Below are 19,268 nucleotides of genomic sequence, written 5' to 3'. Positions count from 1 at the left end.
TCATAATGAATGGTGGTGCTGGCTCGAAGAGCCGAATGGCCTACCCCTGCACCTATTGTCTATTGTCAGCGCCCTCGTCCTGTAAATGAATAGATTAAAAAATAGAGATTTTCAAAACCATCAGGCTGTTTTGAGTAAATATGAAGAAACTGTTCCTGCTTGCAAAAGGAGCAAGAATAGGAGGGCCTAGATTTAAAGTGAACTGCAAAAGAAGCAATGACGATGAGAGAGAAAACATTTTCAGACAGCGAGTAGTTAGAATATGGAGTGCACCACCTGGAAGTGTGGGTGAATTGAGATCTTCAAGAGGGCATTTGATGATTATTTAGTGTGAAAGAAATGTATGTAGAAATAGTGTGCAAGGGAACAGGGACTAAGACAGGAGACTGGCTTTGGGTAATGATGCTTGTTTGAAAAACCGGTGTAGGTGCAGCCTTAACAATTCTGTGATTTTGAATGAGAGGATAATGCTACTTGGCAGAAGAATGTTCAAAAGAATATTGCCGGTGGATAAGCATATGGACGTACATGGAATAGTGTAGGTTAGATGGGCTTGAGATCGGTATGACAGGTTGGCACAACATCGAGGGCCGAAGGGCCTGTACTGTGCTGTAATGTTCTATGTTCTATGTACTCGCTACTGAGTCGGATTGTCCACATCAGAAATTTCGTATCAAGCGACACCTACATCCCACGAATCAATAAAGAAAAGAGCAGGGCGGTTATGCTGAAACTATACAAAATATTGTTTCGGCCACAGCTACAGTATTGTGTTCAGACTGGAATTCACATTATAGGAGGGATGTGATAGCACTGGAGAAGGTACGGAGAAGTACCAGGACATGTTCTGAGGAAGGATCACCAGACCTGAAACGTTAACTCTGACTTTTTTTTATCACAGGTGCTGCCAGACCTGCCAAGCCTTTCCAACAACTTCTGTTTTTGTCCCAGATATACCAGGACATTGTCTGGGTGGGAGGCAGCAAATAGACTCTAGCATTTTCCCTACAACTATGATCACCTGACTGATCTACAATTCCCAGTTTTATCTCTACCCCCTTTTCAAACATGGGCGTTCCATTAGCTACCCTCCAATCTGTGGGAACTATTCCAGAGTCTATAGAATTTTGGAAGTTGACTACCAATGTGTCCACTATTTCTAGTGCCACTTCCTTAAGTACTCCGGGATATGAATTATCAGACTGTGGAATTTATCAGTCTTCAATCGTATCAATTTCCCCGATACTATTTCTCTACCAATACTGATATTCTTCACTTCCTTCATCTATCTAAACCACGTATACCCTAATATATTTGTGACATTGTTTCTGTCCTCCTTTGCGAAGAAAGAACCGAAAATGGTTTTAATTGGTCTGCTATTTCTTCGTTGCCCACTATAAACTTCAGTGTTTCGGATTGTAAGGGACCTACATTTGTCTTTGCCAATCTTTTTCTCTTCACGTACCAATAGAAACATTGCATATTCATCTGGCAAGGAATGAATTCAAAGAAAATGTGAGCTAGGTTCAGCCTTTGTTGTAAGGGATGTCCTTAAATGGGAACTATTCCAGAGTCTGTAGAATTTTGCATGTATGATTCTATGAAAATGTGAGCTAGGTCCAGTCTTTGTTACAAGGGACTTCCTTCTGGGCTCCAATGTTGTGTTCCATTTCACAGATTAAAGATCAGTCCTATGAGGATTTTTATATTACCATCAGCAGGAGTTGCTAAGTAAGAACATTTTTATTTACTGAGAGTTTCAGCACAAATGCAGATGTACCATATTGTGTGGGCCCTTTTGCTTTAAGCACCATCACCTACTAAAGATAAATAAGAACAAACTACTGAGCTTTGCTGCTACCACTTGCATTGTGTAATCAACACCTTTCTGAGCAAATTATGCCACAAGGTGTCATGGAGATATCAATATCAGGCAATTGTCCCCAGCTGGACCTGTAATGCCTCACTAGAGTACGCATTCTGGAAGTTGAGCCTCGCTATTTTTGAAGTTATCACAGAAGTTAAGGATTATTTAAAAATATGCAAATTCTCCAACTTAACTTGTCTTGTAGACCCAGATTGACAGCACATACAAAGTTTCTGGAACAAGATACAAAGAAGTCATCAATCTTCACCAACTCAGGAGCTGTTCTTTTCTCTGCAGTTCCAGCCCCAATCTGCTTAACCATATGAGAGTCACACAGTTGTTGGTAAGCAGAAGGCTGTTGTCATCAATAACTGGCCACCAGTCCACAAACCAACCAGTTACTTGTACCAATTGAAGCTCCAACTGTACACACCTCTTCAGTTCCAGTTTATCTGAAAGCACTGTCCTGACGAAGGGTCTCCGGACACAAAATGTTAACTCTGTTTTCTCCTTCACAGGCGGTGCCAGACCTATTGAGCTTTTCCAGAAACTTTGTTTTTGTATCTGAAAGCACACTTCAACCACCGCTTGAACAATCAGCTGTGCAAGCAGTGCTCACTATAAGTGAAAGGTTGCTTGGTTCAAAAGCATGATTCTTAGTTTTAATATAGTTCTTTTCTCATTTCAGTTGACAACTAAAATACCAAATAAAAAGTATGTTTTTTACAGATCAGATCTTGTTAGACATGACTCTGGGCAGCATTCTCAATCTATGTAGTTATGATAATGCTGACTGTGATTTGGATCTAGATGACAGTATTAACGTACACTGTTAAAAACCAGAGGTTACCAATTTAAAACACAGGAGGTTAATTTTTTTTATGAGGGTCATGGTCTTGGGGACCTGACTGCCTGAAAAGGTGGAGCGAATAGGTTCTTCGAGTATTTTTAAGGCAGAGATAGATAAGGGGGTGAAAGGTAGGTTGCAATCAGATCAGCCATCATCTTTCTTGTAAAGCAGAGCAGTTTGAGGGACTGAATGGCCTATTCATGTTCCTTGTTCGTATGCTCATTAGCACTGATCACAAACTCCTTGTTATGCACCATGGTGAGGATGCAAACCTTGAAATTTTTTCATTTAAAGTGGAAATGCTGCACTCATGTCATTGAGAGTGATGCTGCCTATCCAGGTAAAATCGACAGTGTCACAACACATTTGAACAGCTGTTCCCTGACATTCCCATGTTAAGCATGGCAGTGAAATGGAACATACTTTGGGATATTATCTACAGTGTGGTGCTCAACGTGGGAAGCAAAGCATAAAACTGCTAAAATAAAACAGCTGTGCCTGCTGAAGATCTGAAACAAACAAAAATAGAATTTGCTGAAGAAACAAGGTCTGGCAGCAGCTGTGGTGAGTTAATGTTTCGAGCCCAGTGACACATCTTTGGAAAATAAAAATGCTGACCAATTCAAGACAAATGTCGCTGTGATGGAACCTATCATTGAAGTCAAGCGGCATGTTCTCATTAATTACCAGTGAGAAAATTCTGAATGTAGATAAAGCCATTTGAAGTAAAATCAAACAGACAGTTAGGCATTGCACTAGTAATGATTGATTACAACTCTGCCAGTATCCCCTGATGTCCTTCAACACATGGAATGCTAAGAGAATATCTGAAGAGATTAAAAAGGTTACATGTCCATCAGTGCTGAAATGGCTTCATTGTAAGTAAGTAGTGAAGATCATCATCATTGACTGCAGTAAACAGTAAGATGGGTGGAATATGACCATCAGTTTAACTTGAGGTGAGGACACTCTTCAGATTTTGTAGAAAACCTGCTTGTCATGGGCGGGTTAAGTTTTTGAACCTACAGTGGAGATGCTTAGCAAAGGTATTGATTCATTTACCTCAGGCAGAGCCCCATATGTTGATGCTAAACTGCCTGTGCTCACCAATTATGGAAAACGGGAATTACTGCAGTTTCTACACAAATGTCTTTACCAGAGGGAGGGAGGGAGTCCTCTGTGGGATGCAAAGACTGGCTCCCTGCACAGGAACATGGGTGACAGCTGTGGTTCCAGTAATCACTGAGACATCTCTTAAGAGAACATCGTGGAGAGGGTATTCATTCTTGTTGCCCTGTCAAACGACAGATCCTAGCTGAACCCACTGACTCCAAATCAAGTGCATCTTTAGAAATGGAAGATCCACAATTGATGTGCAGCTGCAGACTGAGAACATCGAGAGACTACCGTGTACTCACTTCACTACTCTTGCCAAGGGATTTGATCAGGTGGGCAGAGGTGAGCTATTAAAACAGCTGGAGAAAATCAGCTGCCTGCTTGAAGCTGCTCAGTGTGATTGTCTTTTTCCATCACTGGCAGGACAAGATCTCAAACTCAGAAATCCTGTTCTACAACAATTCCATCAGTCTACATTTATCACCAAACCAATGATGTTTGCACTGGCTCAGCCACATTTATCAGATGGACGATGTGTGTTTACTTACAAAATTTCCGTATAATAAAATGGCCATTAGGTCATGACCACCAGGCCTGTTCTTCTGATACTGGGATCTGCAAGGGAAATATGAAGTGGACGTTGGCATTGACACCTGGGAGACTATCACTGACCTGCTGTGACCTCTGAAGGTTGATTGGCTTGGAAGGGACACATTCCAATGTAGAAGAACAGCATGAGTATGAGGCAACAGTGGTAAACAACAAAGTTAAGGATAGCATCAGATTAAATGAAAAAAATATATACAATGTTGCAAATACAAGCTATATGCCAATGAATTTGATAAGTTTTAAAAACCAACGAAGGGCAGTCAAAAAATAATGAAGAGGGAGAAAATAAACTTTGAGTATAAACTTGTGAGTAATATCAAGGTGGACAGCAAAAGCTGCTTTAAATATCAAAAAAGAAAGTGAGAAGCCAAATTGAACATTGGCACATTAGATAATGAGTCTGGGAAATAATGGGAACCAAGCAATGGCAGTGGAATTGAATAAATACTTCAAATCAGTCTTCACAGTAAAAGACACACAGAATTCCAAAGTTCCAAAATATTCAAGGGCCAAAAGGACAGGAAATAAATGCAATAACTATCACTAGAACAGAAGTGTTCAGGAAGCTAATGAGGCTGAAGATACGCCTCCTGAACCTGATTGGATGGAACTGAGAATATGAAGGAAGTAGCTGCAGATATAGTGTATGCACTGATGGTATCCTTCCAAGAGAATTGGAAAGCTGTCATTGTAACACCTTCATTTAAATAAGAATGAGACTAAAAACAGGTACGTGTAGGCCAGTTAGTCTAATATCTGTTATTGGGAAAATGTTAGAGTTTATTACAGAACATGTAATAGCAACACGTTTAGAACTTCATTGTGTGACCATAAAGAGTCTGCATAGCTTCATAAAAGAGAAATCATGCCTGACAAGTTCACTAGAATTCTTAGGGAAGGTAACAAGAAGAATAGATAAAAGGAAAGCAATGGATCTAATATAATGAAATGAGGCTGGATGAACACAGCAGGCCCAGCAGCATCTCAGGAGCACAAAAGCTGACGTTTCGGGCCTAGACCCTTCATCAGAGAATGATGAAGGGTCTAGGCCCGAAACGTCAGCTTTTGTGCTCCTGAGATGCTGCTGGGCCTGCTGTGTTCATCCAGCCTCACATTTCATTATCTTGGATTCTCCAGCATCTGCAGTTCCCATTATCACTGATACAATGGATCTAATATGTCTGGATTTCCAAAAGGCATTTGATAAGGTTTCACACATTAAGCTACTTAGTAAGGTAAGAGTCTTGGTGTTGGAAATTATAAATTAGCATGGATAGAGAGTTGATTAACTAAATAGGTGATAGAGAATTAGGATAAGAGGGGAAATTTCAGACTGGCAACCTGTAACTAGTGAAGAGCCACTAAGATCAGTGCTGGGGCCACACTTTTGTATACAATACATATGAATGACCTGGATGAGGAAAGTTAATGTACTACCACCACGTTTGTGGATGATACAAAGAATCTGCAGAGGGATAGAGATAGTTTAAGCAAATGGGCAAAAACTTGGCAGATGGAATGTAATGTGGAAAAATATGAGGTTCTGCAGTTCAGCAGGATGAATAAAAAGGATTTCTTCTTTGTCCCAGATTTTCAGGAACAGTTGATGGAGGTGGTGGGTGAGCTCCACCGCTCCAATTTTGAAAATCTCCACTGGAATCCCATCTACTCATGCATCTTTTCCATTCTTCAAATGTCTAAAGGAGGTCTTCAACTTCTGCCATGCTCGATGGGAGTCCAAGATGATCTTTAATGGAGAGTTGAGGAACTTCTTCAAACACATGTATATAATTCTTTGAAGTGTTCTCTGCATTGGAGGCTGATGTTTTCTCTGTTTCTCAAAATGTTACTTCTGACCAGTTTGAGGGCAAAGATGTTGGGTCTATAGATTACCTGAATGGTACAGAAGAAACCCCAGATACTGTGCTTGTCAGCAAGAAGTTGCAGCTCCTTAGCTTTCTGAGCCAATGATTCGTTCTTCATTTCCCTGGATTTTCTTTGTTGTTTGATAAGCTATGTTCTTTGCCTCACCAGTGATGTTGCTTTGCTGGGTATAAAGTGTTTTCCTTTTCTTGTCAATGAGGTTTTCGATGATGTTGTCACTTTCATCAAACCAGTCTTAGTGTTTTCTGTTTTGGAACCAATGGTTTCCTCACAGCATGACACGATGGCTGTCTTCAACTCCTTCCAGATTTCCTCCACTCCACTGAATTGAACTTTCTGAAGATATCTGTGAAGACATTTTTAGAAGTGCACTAGTCTATTTCAGTCTTGAACCCTCTCAACTGAGCCTTTTTCTGAACAAAAATAAAACAAATTGCTGGAAAAATTTGGCAGGTCTGGGTGTATCTCCAGAAAGAAAGCAAAATTAACACTTTGCATCCAGTGACCCTTCTTCAGAACCCTTTTGCTGAGCTGTTCCTTTGCCTTCAGCTGGTTCTGGTGACACCTGATAGACATTGAGGAGCAGATGAGCTGGTGGTCTGACCAGCAGTTGTCTGCACTCGTCATTGCTTTGGTAAAAAGGACATCCTTTAGGTCTCAGGATTGAAGGATGAGATACTTGATCATGTGTTAGTGCTTTGATTGTGAATGCCTCCAAGAAGTTGTGGACAATGTCTTTTTGGCAGAACAGTGAGATGACATAGCAATGACCAGTTGGTGTTCTGCACATCTGGTTTGCAGAAGATTCTTCCTTTCCGATGGTTCCTTTCCAGAGTTGGACCTCCTTTCCAACACTAACAATGAAATCTTTCACAAGTGTAATTTTATCTTCTTTAGGAATGGTGGTGAATATGGTGTTCAGGGTGAAGTAGCATTCTTTGGACACACCAGTGACATCAAGGGTTGGAGCATAAGCAATCACAACCGTTGCCTACTGGTTTGTGGCAAGTTGTATGTGGAGAACCATGAGATGATTGTTGATGCAACAGGGAGCTCTGTGAGTTGGTTACCGAGTTTGTTCTTGAGAGCAAATCCAACTTCATGTGACCTAGATTGATTCTTGAGTTCTCCTCTTGAAGAAGGTGTAGTTGCCTGCTCTTTGATATCAGTGTCCTACTGGAGACTCGATGTTGAAGTGCCTCAGTTCACGGGCACCAAGGGCAGTTTTTTGTTCTGGACCATTGTTTTGCTTGTTGTCTAAGATTGAGTTTGATTTTGATTTTGATTTTGACTTTGGTTTTCAGACCACAGGTGGATGACCCCATTGGAAGCACTTTTCCAGCCACGTTGGAGACTGTTTTTAGGGCATCTTTTCTAACGTATTCCCCATGCAGGGTGAGCAGAGTGGATCCTGAAGAGGGTTGCTGAGTGTGAAGAAAGCTGCTAAATGCTCTCCTGTTCCTATTCCAATTCCAAGAGTGAAACAAACTCCTCTACCTATGTGATAACAATGTGTAGAGCTGGATGAACACAGCAGGCCAAGCAGAATCAGAGAAGCAGGAAGGCTGACATTTCGAGCTGAAACATCAGCCTTTCTGCTCCTCTGATGCTGCTTGGCCTACTGTGTTCATCCAGCTGTACACCTTGTTATCTCGGATTCTCTAGCATTTGCAGTTCCTACTATCTCCTTTACGTATGTGCCAGTCTGAAACTGGGAACTTCCAGATCTCTCAATCCTATCCCTATCAGCTGTCGCTAATCACAGCTGGGCCTGTGTGTTGGAGGAAGAGGTGTGGTATTGAATTCCTCTAGGGAGACATCTTGCGTGGGACGTCTTTAATGTGGAAATGCTGTTGCAGATACACAGTCTCTGACAGAAGGTAGATCCAGTGGCAAGTAAATGTAAATCACTAGGGATCTGTCGACGTCTGTATCCTTCAGCCACCATCACAGCCATTGATATCAAGCGAATATCTTTATTGAATTACCATTGAAGAGTTGTTTTGGATTGCACTTTGTATCAGAGATAATGGGAACTTGCAGATGCTGGAGAATCTGAGATAATAAAGTGTGGAGCTGGATGAACACAGCAGGCCAAGCCGCGTCCTAGGAGCACGAAAGCTGAAGTTTGCGGCCTGGACCCTTCATCAGAAATGCTTTTCTGACGTTTCCCAAACATCAGCGTTCCTGCTCATAAGATGCTGCTTGGCCTGCTGTGTTCATCCAGCTCCACACTTTGTTATCTTAGATTGCACTTTGTCTCGTTCCTCCGCTCCCAACTTTACTACAATAGGTGGCCCTACCAAGAGTTGAGAACTCCTCACAGCATTGTTCTTGAGATCAATGGAATACTCCAGCCTCTCCTCCATAGCAATGTGGCAATATACTGAAAGGAAAGACAACAATGAAGTAATCTGATAGGAAGTATGAGTAGAGGCAATTTGAATCCAATTATGTAATTTAAAATGTGAAATGTTATGACCAGAGATACATAGGTGGTAGTGGGAACTGGAGAATCTGAGATAATAAAGTATGGAGCTGGATGAACACAGCAGGCCAAGCAGCATCAGAGGAGCAGTGTCTAGGCCTGAAATGTCAACCTTCTTGTTCCTCTGATGCTGCTTGGCCTGCAGTGTTCATCCAGCTCTACACCTTGTTATCTCATACATCAGCCGTGGCTAGGTAAGAAGGCTGATAAAAAGCACATGAATCCTTGGCTTTATTATTAAAGAAATAGGGCACAAGGTTAGTCCAAATTTTTCCAAATCACTTAGCCTTAGATTTTGTTATTTCATCTGGCTTTGGGGTCCACACTTTAACGATAGTGTGTGGACTGACCTCATGCTGTGAAGCCAAGTATCAATAATGTAACGATTGATTTTGTTCACAGGGAGTTAAATTTATCCGTATTGATGGCTCCACTTCTTCCTCTGATCGCCAGTCCCTGTGTGATCAGTTCCAGTTCTCTGAGCAACGCTGTGTAGCTGTGCTGTCTATCACAGCTGCCAATATGGGCTTGACTTTATCCTCTGCTGATCTAGTCGTCATTGCTGAACTTTTCTGGAACCCTGGGGTAAGTGAGAATCATGATTTACAGAGAGCATTTAAAGCAATTTTTAAATGTAGTTTAATGTGATTAGTTTCCTTTTACATTTGTATTCCATTCGTGTTTTGGCTGCAGTGAAGGATAATAATGTGAAAGAGTCTTTAATCGTGGTAAACAATGAGGTACGCTAAAGTGGAAACAAATAGCAACATTTAATATAAGATAACAAGGTGTAGAGAGGGATGAACACAGCAGGCCAACGAGCATCAGAGGATCAGGAAAGCTGACGTTTCAGGTCTGGACCCTTCTTCAGAAAATTTAATATAAGAGCCGTTTCACTTATATGCTGCTCAAGGGGCATGGTTTTCCACTGGGTGCTCCACCGTCCTCCCACGGTCCAAAGATGTGCAAGTTATATGGATTGGCCTTGTTGAATTACCCATATTTTGAAATGTATTTTGAATTACTTGTGTTTTTGGGATCCTTAAAAGGGAGGGGGAGCAGCCCCAAGTTGTGGTCCACATTGGCACCAATGACATAGGTAGGAAGAGAGATGGGGATTTAAGGCAGAAATTCAGGGAGCTAGGATGGAAGCTGAGAGCTAGGACGAACAGAGTTGTTGTCTCTGGTTTGTTGCCCGTGCCACGTGCTAGTGAGGTGAGGAATAGGAAGAGAGAGGAGTTGAACACGTGGCTACAGGGATGGTGCAGGAGGGAGGGTTTTGGATTCTTGGATAATTGGGGCTCTTTCTGGGGTAGGTGGGACTTCTACAAGCAGGATGGTCTTCACCTGAACCAGAGGGGTACCGATATCCTGGGGGAGAAATTTGCTAAGGCTTTGCGAGTGGGTTTAAACTAATTCAGCAGGGGAATGGGCACCAAAATTGTAGTTCGAGTATAGAAAAGGTTGAGAGTAGGGAGGTCCAAAATAAAGTTTCAGGGACGCAAAATGGTACCGGCAAGCAAGAAGTCAGTTTGAAGTGTGTCTACTTCAACGCCAGGAGCGCCCGGAATAAGGTGGGTGAACTTGCAGCATGGGTTAGTACCTGGGACTTCGATGTTGTGGCCATTTCGGAGACATGGATAGAGCAGGGACAGGAATGGTTGTTGCACGTTCTGGGATTTAGATGTTTCAGTAAGAACAGAGAAGATGGTAAAAGACGGGGAGGTGTGGCATTGTTGGTCAAGGACAGTATTACAGTTGCAGAAAGGATGTTTGGGGACTTGTCAACTGACGTAGTATGGGCTGAGGTGAGAAACAGGAAAGGAGAGGTCACCCTGTTGGGAGTTTTCTATAGGCCTCCGAATAGTTCCAGAGATGTAGAGGAAAGGATAGCAAAGATGATTCTCGATAGGAGTGAGAGAGACAGGGTAGTTGTCATGGGGGACTTCAACTTTCCAAATATTGACTGGGAACACTATAGTTTGAGTACTATAGATGGGTCAGTTTTTGTCAGGAGGGCTTCCTGACACAGTACGTAGATAAGCCAACAAGGGGCGAAGCCGCATTAGATTTGGTACTGGGTAATGAGCCCGGCCAGGTGTTAGATTTGGAAGTAGGTGAGCACTTTGGTGACAGCGATCACAATTCTGTTATGTTTACTTTAGTGAAGGAAAGGGATAGGTGTATACCACTGGGCAAGAGTTATACCTGGAGGAAAGGAAATTATGATGAGATTAGGCAAGATTTAGGGAGCATAGGATCGGGAAAAAACTGCAGGGGATGGGCACCTGAGAAACGTGGAGCTTATTCAAGGAAAAGCTCCTGTGTGTCCTAGATGAGTATGTACCTGTCAGACAGGGAGGAAGCTGTAGAGCGTGGGAGCCGTGGTTTACGAAGGAAGTGGAATCTCTGGTTAAGAGGAAGAAGAAGGCTTATGTTAGGATGAGATGTGAAGGCTCAGTTAGGGCGCTTGAGGGTTACAGGGTAACCAGGAAAGACCTAAAGAGAGAGCTCAGAAGAGCCAGGAGGAGACATGAGAAGTTGTTGGCGGATAGGATCAGGGTAAACCCTAAGGCTTTCTATATGTATTTAAGGAATAAAACAATGACGAGAGTAAGATTAGGGCCAATCAAGGATAGTAGTGGGAAGTTGTGTGTGGAGTCAGAGGAGATAGGGGAAGCACTAAATGAATACTTTTCACTATAGAAAATGACAATGTTGTCGAGGAGAATACTGACATACAGGCTACTAGACTAGGTGGGATTGAGGTTCACAAGGGAGAGGTATTAGAAATCCTACAGAGTGTGAAGTTAGATGAGTCCCCTGGGCCGGATGGGATTTATCCTTGGATCCTCTGGGAAGCCAGGGAGGAGATTGCCGAGCCTTTGGCATTGATCTTTAACTTGTCATTGTCTACAGGAATAGTGCCAGATGACTGGAGGATAGCAAATATGGTTCCCCTGTTCAAGAAGGGGAGTAGAGACAACCCTGGTAATTATAGACCAGTGAGCCTTACCTCAGTTGTTGGTAAAGTGTTGGAAAAGGTTATAAGGGACAGGATTTATAATCATCCAGAAAAGAATAAATTGATTATGGATAGTCAGCACGGTTTTGTGAAAGGTAGGTCGTGCCTCACAAACCTTATTGAGTTTTTTGAGAAGGTGACCAAACAGGTAGATAAGAGTAAACCGGTTGATGTGGTATATGTGGATTTCAGCAAGGCGTTTGATAAGGTTCCCCACAATAGGCTATTGTACAAAATGCGGAGGAATGGAATTGTGGGAGATATAGCAGTTTGGATTGGAAATTGGCTTGCTGAAAGAAGACAGAGGGTGGTAGTTGATGGGAAATGTTCATCCTGGAGACCAGTTACTAGTGGTGTACCGCAAGGGTCGGTTTTGGGTCCACTGCTGTTTGTCATTTTTATAAATGACCTGAATGAGGGCGTAGAAGGAAGGGTTAGTAAATTTGCAGACGACACTAAGGTCAGTGGAGTTGTGGATAGTGAGGAAGGATGTTGTAGGTTGCAGAGAGACATAGATAAGCTGCAGAGCTGGGCTGAGAGGTGGCAAAAGGAGGTTAATGCGGACAAGTGTGAGGTGATGCACTTTGGTGGGAGTAACCGGAAGGCAAAGTACAGGGCTAATGGTAAGATTCTTGGTAGTGTAGATGAGCAGAGAGATCTCGGTGTCCATGTACACAGATCCTTGAAAGTTGCCACCCAGGTTGACAGGGCTGTTAAGAAGGCATACTGTGTTTTAGCTTTTATTAATAGAGGGATTGAGTTCCAGAACCAAGAGGTTATGCTGCAGCTGTACAAAACTCTGGTGCGGCCGCACTTGGAGTATTGTGTACAGTTCTGTCACCGCATTATAAAAAGCATGTGGAAGCTTTGGAAAGGGTGCAGAGGAGATTTACTGGGATGTTGCCTGGTATGGAGGGAAGGTCTGATGAGGAAAGGCTGAGGGACTTGAGGCTGTTTTCGTTAGAGAGAAGGAGGTTGAGAGGTGACTTAATTGAAACATATAAAATAGTCAGAGGGTTAGATAGGGTGGATCGGGAGAGCCTTTTTCCTAGGGTGGTGACGGCGAGCACAAGGGGGCATAGCTTTAAATTGAGGGGTGAAAGATATAGGACAGATGTCAGAGGTAGTTTCTTTACTCAGAGAGTAGTAAGGGAATGGAACGTTTTGCCTGCAACGGTAGTAGATTCGTCAACTTGAGGTACATTTAAGTCGTCATTGGACAAGCATATGGACGTACATGGAATAGTGTACGTTAGACAGGCTTGAGATTGGTATGACAGGTCGGCACAACATCGAGGGCCGAAGGGCCTGTACTGTGCTGTATTGTTCAATGTTCTATGTTCTATTTACGGATATGTCGATTAGGTGCATTAGCAATGGGAAATGCAGGATTAAAGGGATAGCGTAGGGGGATGGGTCTGGGTGGGATGCTGTTCAGTGTTTGGTGTAGACCTGTTGGGCCAAATGGCCTGTTTCCACGCTGTGGGATTCCATTCTCTTCTAAGTCTCTGGAGTGGAAGTCAAAGACACTAAATTTCAAAAGTGACTTTTGAAGGAAATGAAACTGAGTGTGTCGAGAAACATTCTGTTGAATGGGTTGTATTCTGAACATTGTCTAGTTTCATTACCTGGGGTTGGGTTTGTACCAACTGCATTATTGTTTGATTTTAGATGTGGTGTTCAATTGATATGTTGTCCTCTCCTCTTCTGCAGATCCTGTTTCAAGCTGAAGATCGAGTTCATCGCATTGGGCAGTTAAACTGTGTGGATATTCATTACTTGGTTGCTCGAGGCACTGCTGATGATTATCTCTGGTGAGGAAAGTAGACTGCGTACAGTTTATTTGACGCAGACAGAGATTTCCCAGCTGCATCAACACATATTTAGGTGTGAAGCCAACGTCTTTTTATAGGATAGGGGAGCTCAGAACTAAAAGTGGGTAATGATTTTAAAAGAGAACCAAAAGTACTATGGATTCTGTAAATCAGGAACAAAAAACAGTTGCTGGAAAAGCTCAGATAACACAGTGTGAAGCTGGATGAGCACAGCAGGCCAAGCAGCATCAGAGGAGCAGGAAAGCTTGACGTTTCAGATCGAGACCCTTCTTCAGAAACAGGGAGGGGAAGGGGATTCTGAAATAAATAGGGAGACAGGGGGAGGCAGATAGAAGAAGGAAGGAGAAGATTGGGTGAGAGGAGACAGATAGATCAAAGAGGCGGGTTTAGAGCCAGTGAAGGTGATTTCAGGTGGGGAGTTAGGGTGGGAATAGGTCAGTCCAGGGAGGACGGACAGTTCAGGGGGCAGGATGAGGTTAGTGGGTAGGGGGTGGGGGTGGGGTTTGAGGTGGGAGGAGGGGATAGGGAGGCAGGGATTAGATGGGCTCAGAGATAATGGGAACTGCAGATGCTGGAGAATCCAAGGTAACAAAGTGTGTAGCTGGCTGAACACAGTAGGCCCAGCAGTATCTCAGGAACACAGATGCTGCTTGGCCTGCTGTGTTCATCCAGCTACACACTTTGTTAACTCGCTGGGCTGGTTTTGGGATGCGGTGGGGGAGGGGAGATTTTGAAGCTTGTGAAGACCACATTGGGCTGCAGGGTTCCCAAGCGAAATATGAGATGCTGTTCCTGCATCTGTTCACAACAAACAACTACACCTCCCAGTTGCCAACCATTTCAATTCTGCTCCCCCCACCCTCCCCAACTCCTTAGATGATATATCCATCCTGGGCCTCCTGAATGCCACAATGATGCCACTCGAAAGATGGGTAATTTTTTCATGCGCAGGGTGGTGCGTGCATAGAATGAGCTGCCAGTAGAAGTGGTGGAGGTGGGTACAATTACAAAACTTGAAAGGTTAGAAGTGACATGATATCAGTTTATAGTCCAACAAGTTTATCTGAAATCACGAGCTTTTGGAGCGCTGCTCCAAAAAACAGGTGAAGTGAAAGGAAGCACACAGGGACAGAATTTATAGACAGAAGAATCAAAAGATAGTACAAGGGGCGTGAGTGGAGTGGCAACAGGCTGAAAAAGAAGTCTCTGCAGGTGATCAGAGGTATCAGTGTAAGCCAAGTGTCAACAGCTAAATAGCAAGTGAAGGGATGTCCTATAATCTAATTAATTGAACTAGAGAGATAATTACAAAAATTTATAAATAAGGTGGTGCAGATGACAAGCCAAATGGCTGGAATAACACGATAGGTATAAGAGTTACATGCCGAGGGTCTAACCAAAGTAATAAGTAATCTAAAACTGCACAAATTAATTAAGGTAGCGAGATCATAACAAGTTATCAAGGTGACGGCGTCATTACTGCAGAAGTAGTAATGCAAAGGTTAGAATGGACAGCACTCCCACTATACAACCCAAACTTTGGGCCCAACATGTAGATAACACCTTCATGATTATTAAACGCATGAAACTAGAAGAAACCCACTGACATGTAAACAACATCCTTACCGGGATAAAATTCATAAAAGAAGAAGAGAACAACAACCGACTACCCTTCCTAGACATACTGGTAGAACGCAAAAACAACAAGGAACTCCAGACTAGCGTATATAGAAAGACCACACATATTGACCAGATACTCAATTATACTAATAACCACCCCAAGGCCCATAAACGGAGCTGCACCAGGACAATGTCTAAACGGGGCCTGTACTGTGCTGTATTGTTCTATGCTCTTCACCAGAGGTGCACTGACAATGTTACTTAGCAGGGTGATGAAATGTTTGCAACCAAACCCACCTGCTCAGCGAGCAGGTCTACAACCTCATGGTGAATTCTATGTTTAGGCCATCAGGCCGTAGGTTCCTGAGGCAGAATATGAGGTGGTGTTCCTTCAATTTGCACATGGCATCATTGTGACACAGGAGGAGGCCCAGGATGGACATGTCACCCAGGGAGTGGGAGTGGGACGGGGAGTTAAAATGGTTAGCAACGGGAAATTGTTGTTGATTATAGCATACAGATGGAAAGTGCTCCACAAATCCATAACCAAGTCTACGTTTGGTCTCACTGATGTAGAGGAGGCCACATCAGGAGCAAGGATGCAGTCAACCAGATTAGAGGATGTGTAAGTGAACCACGTTGGATGTGGAACATTTAACTCGGGCCTTGGATGGAGTTGGGAGAGTAGGTGTAGGGTATGTGCAGCACCTCCTGCAGTTGCAGGGAAAGGTGCCGGCTATGGTGGGGTTGGTGGGGAATGTGATGTGGACGAGGGAGTCGCGGAGTGAGCAGACCCAATGAAAGGCAGATAGGGTTGGGGAGGGAAATATCTGTTTGTTGGTGGGGTTGGATTGTAAATGGCGGAAGTAGTGCAAGAAGATGCACTGGATGTGGAGGTTTGCGGGGTGGTATGTGAGAACCAGGGGAACTCTGTCTTTATTTTTGTTGGGGGGAAGGGGCTTGAGGGCAGAAGTGCAGGAAATGCAAGAGATGTGGTTGAAGGCATTTTCGGTCAGTGGAGGGGGGAAGATGGGAGGAGATTAGGCAAAGGAATTGGTGTCTGTGGGTTTGAAATAATGTTGGTGCTGAGATGGTTACTAGAGATGGAGACAGAGAGGTCCAGGAAGGAGAGGGAGGTATTGGAGATGGTCTAGGTGAACTTGAGGTTGGGGTGAAAGGTGTTGGTAAAGTGGGTGAACTGTTCAAGCTCCTCATGGGACTATCTGTCATGTGGGTGATGGATGGTGTTCCAACTTTTGATGGTAGTATCCAAGTCAATGATCTGGCATGTCTTGCAGAGGTTGCCAGGGGAGAGTTGTGATTAAAGAACAAAGAAACTTACAGCACAGGAACGGGCCCTTCGGCCCTCCAAGCCTGCGCCAATCCAGATCCTCTATCTAAACCTGTCACCTATTTTCCAAGCATCTGTATCCCTCTGCTCCCTGCCCATTCATGTATCTGTCTAGATACGTCTTAAATGACGCTATCGTGCCCGCCTCTACCTCCACTGGCAACGCGTTCCATGCACCCGCCACCCTCTGCGTAAAGAACTTTCCACACATATCTCCCTTAGTGATCATTGTGGTCCTGAAGACTTGGTAGTTTGCTGTGAACAATGATCTGTTTAAAGTTTGGTGATTGTTTGAAAGGCAAGACATAGAGGCGTAGGGATGACCTTGGCGAGATCTTTGTTGTCATTGAAATCATGTTGAAGGCTGCAAAGAACATGGCCTCTCCGCTCCAGGGAAGTACTGGATGATGAAGGGTACTCTATCACTTGTGTCCTGTGACTGTCTCCTGAAGAGGTTGTTGTAGTTTTTGCTGTGGAACTGGCAATCAATGAGTTGAGCATCATATCTGGTTCTTTGGATTCATGGTGAGGAATCACTGAAATGACTGCATGATGATATCAGAGATAATAGGAACTGCAGATGCTGGAGAATCCAAGATAACAAGGTGTAGAGTTGGATGTACACAGCAGGCCAAGCAGCATCCTGCTCATCAAACTTACCACGTACTACTCTTCAGAATCAGTCTTATTCATGAGGACACGCATCTCCATCAAGGACGGACATCTGATTACCTCACTCTGCAGCAAACCTACAGATACCGTCACAATGCTGCACTTCTCTAGTTCAACATTAAATATGTTAAAGAAGCCATCTCCTACAGACAAGCCCTGCATATATACAGGATCTGCTCTGACAAGGAGAAACACGACGTTAAAATGCTGAAGGATGCCCTCATAAGAATGGGATACGATGCTCAACTCATTGATCGCCAGTTCCGACATGGCACAGCAAAAAACCACAGTGACCTCCTCAGAAGACAGACTCAGGACTCAACTGATATTCAGTACCCTTTGTAGTCCTGTATTTATCCTATAATCTTCAATAAATGATCCAGTTCCTTCTTGAATACCTCGATTAAACCTGCCTCCATCATACTGTCAGGAAGTGAACTGCCTGGGTAGTTTTTTCAGGAGCCAGTACAGACACAGTGGGTTGAATGGCTGCCTCCTGTACTATAAAATTCTATGATTCCAAGTGCTTTTCATATGCTAACTACTCACTTATGAAAAATGTTTTTTCCTGATGTTGACATTGCTTCTTTAACCATTTGACTTAAATCTGTGCCCCCTGGTTCTTAAGCCTCCATCAGTGGAAATCGTTCCTCCTTATCCATTCTGGCCAGATCCAGATTTTTGACATCTCAATCTGTCCTCATGAATAATCTCTGTCAGCCTGCCCAGAACGGGACACAGTTCTCTCTTGGTCCAGAGATAGTAGGAACTACGGATGCTGGAGAATCTGAGAATACAAGGTGTAGAGCCAAGCAGCATTAGAGGAGCAGGAAGGTTGACATTTTATGCCTAGACCCTTCTTCAGGATTTTTTTTTTCTGAAGAGGGTCTAGGCCCAAAACGTCAGCCTTCCTAATCCTCTGATGCTGCTTGGCCTGCTGTGTTCATCCAGCTCTACACCTTGTAATCTCTTTTGGTCCTTGTGGATTCGTTCCAAACTGATCACATAGTCAGCTGATTCAAATATACAGCATATATTCCAAACAGGGCATCAGGGTTGGGGGCAATCCACTCACATAGAGCAACAAAGAGAAGGGCCCAGTCCCACAGGGCCCCGGGAGGAGCAAAGGCGCAGTTCCACAAGGCCCCAGGTGGGCGAATGGCCCAGTCCCATGGTGCTCCTGTGAGGCTGCAGGTATGCAAAGGTGGTGGGGCAGACCTGACCCCATTCGGGAAAAGGTGTCAAAGATCAGAAGTAAAGTTTCAGGAAAAGATTTTGGAAAAGGCCTGTGCAAAGAGTTTGGCTCAGATTTCAGACAGAAAAGAGATACTGCAGAGAGCAATGAGATAAAGGTGAGTTGGAGTTAATGGAAATTGAGGGAAGTTATACAATATCTGCTGTCAGGAGCCATGGCAGCTCCTCTGCAACTAACTGAATTCTCTTCTCAATGTACTTCCAGGCCCATAATTCAAGAAAAGGTGAAGATTCTTGGACAAGCTGGTCTGTCTGAAAACAACTTTTCAGAGACTGAAACAACAGATTATTTTCAACAGGTAAATAGCCAGGTTCTCAATTCTGCATTTTCTTCAAATAAGCCCTCATTGTAGCTGTCATGGGAGGTGATGGGCCGTGTGTAGAGGCAACTTTAGTTTGTTTAAAAGAATAGAGGGATCTTTACTCTGTATCTAGCCCTGTGCTGTCCTGGGAGTCAGACAGCCATACAGCACTGAAGAGATCTGCACTAATCCTACTTCCCAGCACTTGACCCAGAGCCTTGAATGTTATAACATTTCAAGATTTCAGTTATGTACTTTTAAATGTTTAGGCAGCAAGGAATTAAAAATTTGGGTCAGAGCTTCTGTAGTTTCTTCCCTCATCTCCCACAGCAACTTGGGATATAACTGAGAACCAGAGCAACAGGCTAGTAAGTGGGAGGACTCAGGACAAAGGA

The 19,268-nt window shown here is 43.5% G+C and overlaps 1 protein-coding gene across 2 annotated transcripts in view; it reads left to right on the top strand.

Annotated features, from left to right (window-relative positions):
• The window catches only part of smarcal1 (SWI/SNF related, matrix associated, actin dependent regulator of chromatin, subfamily a-like 1), a 124,853-nt gene that overhangs the window by 87,417 nt on the left and 18,168 nt on the right, over window positions 1–19,268 (top strand). For both annotated transcript variants that reach the window (XM_048535072.2, XM_048535074.2), the window contains exons 14-16: window positions 9,217–9,399; window positions 13,553–13,653; window positions 18,777–18,870. In XM_048535072.2, coding sequence (XP_048391029.1) covers window positions 9,217–9,399; window positions 13,553–13,653; window positions 18,777–18,870 — 378 coding nt within the window. The remainder of the gene's footprint in view (window positions 1–9,216; window positions 9,400–13,552; window positions 13,654–18,776; window positions 18,871–19,268) is intronic.

Source organism: Stegostoma tigrinum, chromosome 7 (assembly GCF_030684315.1).
Source record: "Stegostoma tigrinum isolate sSteTig4 chromosome 7, sSteTig4.hap1, whole genome shotgun sequence".
Lineage (NCBI taxonomy): Eukaryota > Metazoa > Chordata > Chondrichthyes > Orectolobiformes > Stegostomatidae > Stegostoma > Stegostoma tigrinum.
The sequence above is the reverse complement of the archived record's forward strand: the minus strand, read 5'-3'. Positions and strand labels throughout refer to the sequence as shown.